This window comes from Theobroma cacao, chromosome 8, assembly GCF_000208745.1.
Source record: "Theobroma cacao cultivar B97-61/B2 chromosome 8, Criollo_cocoa_genome_V2, whole genome shotgun sequence".
Lineage (NCBI taxonomy): Eukaryota > Viridiplantae > Streptophyta > Magnoliopsida > Malvales > Malvaceae > Theobroma > Theobroma cacao.
Window position 1 is genome coordinate 4,388,225 of NC_030857.1, and position 2,860 is coordinate 4,391,084.

Sequence of the window (2,860 nt, forward strand, 5' to 3'; positions counted from 1 at the left end):
TCAGTTAAGCTTCAACTAACTGTTCTCCAGCAGCCTTCAGTACCACCATTCTGACCTTTTTCTGCACTTGGTGGCATTGGTGTATGAAAAATCTACTTTTTTATATGTTGCCCAAAGCTTTCCTTTTTCATTTTTCTTTCTTTTTTTTTCCTTTTCTGTTTCTCCTGTCTCTGAGTATTTGTTGCTCGAGTATACATATTCAATCAACTCGAAATCATGTCCATGAAGCAATAAATAAAAAAACACACTCATTAGAGACCAGCAAATAGCAGTAACAGGCCACAGGTAAAATATTGCGGTATGGTGCTCAAAAACTAAGATGTTCTCTAGCAGAGCCGCTTCTCATTAGGTATATCATGACCACTGTTGTCACTTTTATTGAATGTAAGCCTCTTTCTCTTGGTGAAAACTGCAGCAGAGCTTGAAGAATCGTCTAAAACATTGATTGCCCTCAAACGTGTTGGTGATAAGTCTGGGGAATTTACAGATTTTGGTATATCAAGTTTCTGCATTAAACTGTAGCATGTAAAGACATCTTCCTGTGACAGCAAAAGAAGCCCACATATCAATTCAAAAGCTGTCAATCAAGTATCCAGTAACTTATTTGACTCTTCTGAATATCAAAAACTGACTCAGATGACAAAAGAAAAGAAAAAATGGAACAAACTTTGACTCACAATTTCAAGAAATCCACAGTAAGAAACAGAATTCATTGTACACTCCAATGTTTTTCTTGTTAATCTCTGATCCAATGCCCTCAATGTTGCGGCAGCGGCAACGACAGAAGGTCGATGTTCCATTAAGTTTATCTCTATTTTCAAAGAGAAAAACATAAAAATACAGCTAATCAGTGAACAAAATCTAAAACCAGTTCAAAATTCTATATAATTTAAATTAACATGATTGGTTTGATAAGTACCTCTCATGATAGCCAGAATGAGTTGTACAGTCTTGGACACAAGATGGCCCGGTGGAGATTCCTTGCACATTTTTGTAATGAAGAAATGTAGAAAGGCAAATGGAGTGATTGAACTCATCCTCCATTCCAACGTATTCAATACAAGAAGCTCCATTCTTTGAATCACTTTGCTTTTAAAGTTGCATTCTTCAGACTGGAACTCTGAAAGTGCAGGAACTTTTATCTCCTCCATCTTTGCAGCCAATGAGAGACACGCCATTGACAACAATTGCATTGCCCATGATTTTTCACTCTGCAAAAAGAAGAGAAGATCAATGACAAGAGAAACTATGATTTGCAAGCAACAAATTTGGATAATTTAAAGAGAACTAAAAACTTACATCAATGGACCTCCTTGAAAGGAATCGATCAAAGTAAATGACAGATAAATAAGCTGTTTGGAAACGAAATCCAAAGACTGCTCTTGTCTGGATTGATTCAAAAAGAAGAAAGGATATCAATGCCAATGAAAGTTTGATAACTTAAGCTCAATCAAGGAAAAGGAAAAGGAATTGCAAAACTCGAAAGAAACTAACTTTGAGAATCCATGTGATAGCTTCCAAACGAGCATATTTGAGCCAGTTACTAAGCACCAAGGATTCATTCTTTTTGAACCCAAGACTCATTTCTCTATCAAATAACATCTGCACACACTCTTCATCATATACAGCAATGTAATTCTCATCAACTAACCCTTCCTTTTCCTCCAAACTAGTCTCATTTTCTAAGCAAAGAAGGCCAGACAAAGAAGCATCACCATCCATCTCCAAAACCCTCCTTTTAAAACTTTCCTTATTAATTTTTCTTCCCAGAAAATCTAGGAAAGCATATCAAATACAAAAGCTGATAGTAATTGCATGATTTATATAGAGAAAAAAAAATGTAGTTCACTTTGACCAACTTGGAATTATGCTGAGCCAATAAAAGATGATGATAATGGATTGAAACGCTATAATCTAGCAGAAATGGTTTACTGTTTTAGCGGTTAAAGATTGAAAAAAGGAAAAAAAAAAAAGAAGGGGTTTAGTTTGTTGGGCAATCTCTCCTTTCTTGTCTACAAATCAAACCCCCTTTTTTTTGTGTGTTAATTTTTGGGTTACTTTTGGTACTGTTGTGTAACTAGCATTATTTTGCTGAGGACTGAATTTTGACTGGGAGTTCTGATCCAGGGCGCGAACAGTTTTGGATACGCAAGTTTCGAGGGCGTGCAGAACACGGTCCAATAAGAAGACGGCATGATGATGTCAGGTAGATTCCGTACAGGGCTAGTTGTTGAAGCCCGCACACCAGTTCAGGCCTAGAAGGGTTAGACTCGGAATAGTTGGGTCCCTGTCCTGGAAGCAGTGGCCTGGAAGGTAATTGGCCCGAGTTAGAATACGAAGCAGGGTGCTATTGATTTAATGCACAGATAGGGATGTTAAATAAATACTTTTTAATTGAGTGATTTGTATTATTTGATTTGATTAAGTAAGATTATTATATTTAATAACTAAGTTTGAATAGAATTTAGATAATAAAATTATTCTTCATTACGTGTTTGGATAATAGTCTTAGGTACTCACTATCCGTTATTACAAATTATGATTTTAACATTTAAGTTTTAATTATATATATGTTATTTTTTGTTTATAAATTCTTATAATTAATATGATACTCACAAAAATTTATTAATTATTATTAATATGATTTTAAACTTTAACTTATTTTTTATAAACTTTCTTTAATTTACTAATTTAATTTTCATTAATAATATATATCAAAGTTATTTTTAAATTTATTTTTATCGAATATTTAACTGGCAAAAATATTAAATGAGTAGCGTTTAAGATATTTGGATGTGTATTCGGATATCAATTTAAACATTTAATCCTTATTTATAAAATTCGAATATTTTATCAAAAA

At 33.6% G+C, this 2,860-nt stretch overlaps 1 protein-coding gene across 1 annotated transcript; it reads right to left on the reverse strand.

Annotated features, from left to right (window-relative positions):
• On the reverse strand, nucleotides 7-2,021 carry LOC18591988 (cyclin-D5-1). The gene is made up of 5 exons (XM_007018451.2): nucleotides 1,495-2,021; nucleotides 1,300-1,386; nucleotides 920-1,211; nucleotides 678-811; nucleotides 7-539 (listed from the first exon to the last, which is right to left on the reverse strand). The coding sequence occupies exons 1-5, from the start codon at nucleotides 1,720-1,722 to the stop codon at nucleotides 327-329; spliced, it is 954 nt and encodes a 317-aa protein (XP_007018513.2). The 5' UTR covers nucleotides 1,723-2,021; the 3' UTR covers nucleotides 7-326.

What these genes read in the sequence shown, in the direction of transcription:
- LOC18591988 (XM_007018451.2), bottom strand. Translation starts at nt 1,722, where the DNA reads ATGGATGGTGATGCTTCTTTGTCTGGCCTTCTTTGCTTAGAAAATGAG. An exon ending in TTTCAAGGAGGTCCATTGAT is followed by an intron (nt 1,212 to 1,299) that starts GTAAGTTTTTAG and finishes TTCTTTTTGCAG; the next exon opens with AGTGAAAAATCATGGGCAAT. An exon ending in ACTGTGGATTTCTTGAAATT is followed by an intron (nt 540 to 677) that starts GTGAGTCAAAGT and finishes TTGCTGTCACAG; the next exon opens with GAAGATGTCTTTACATGCTA.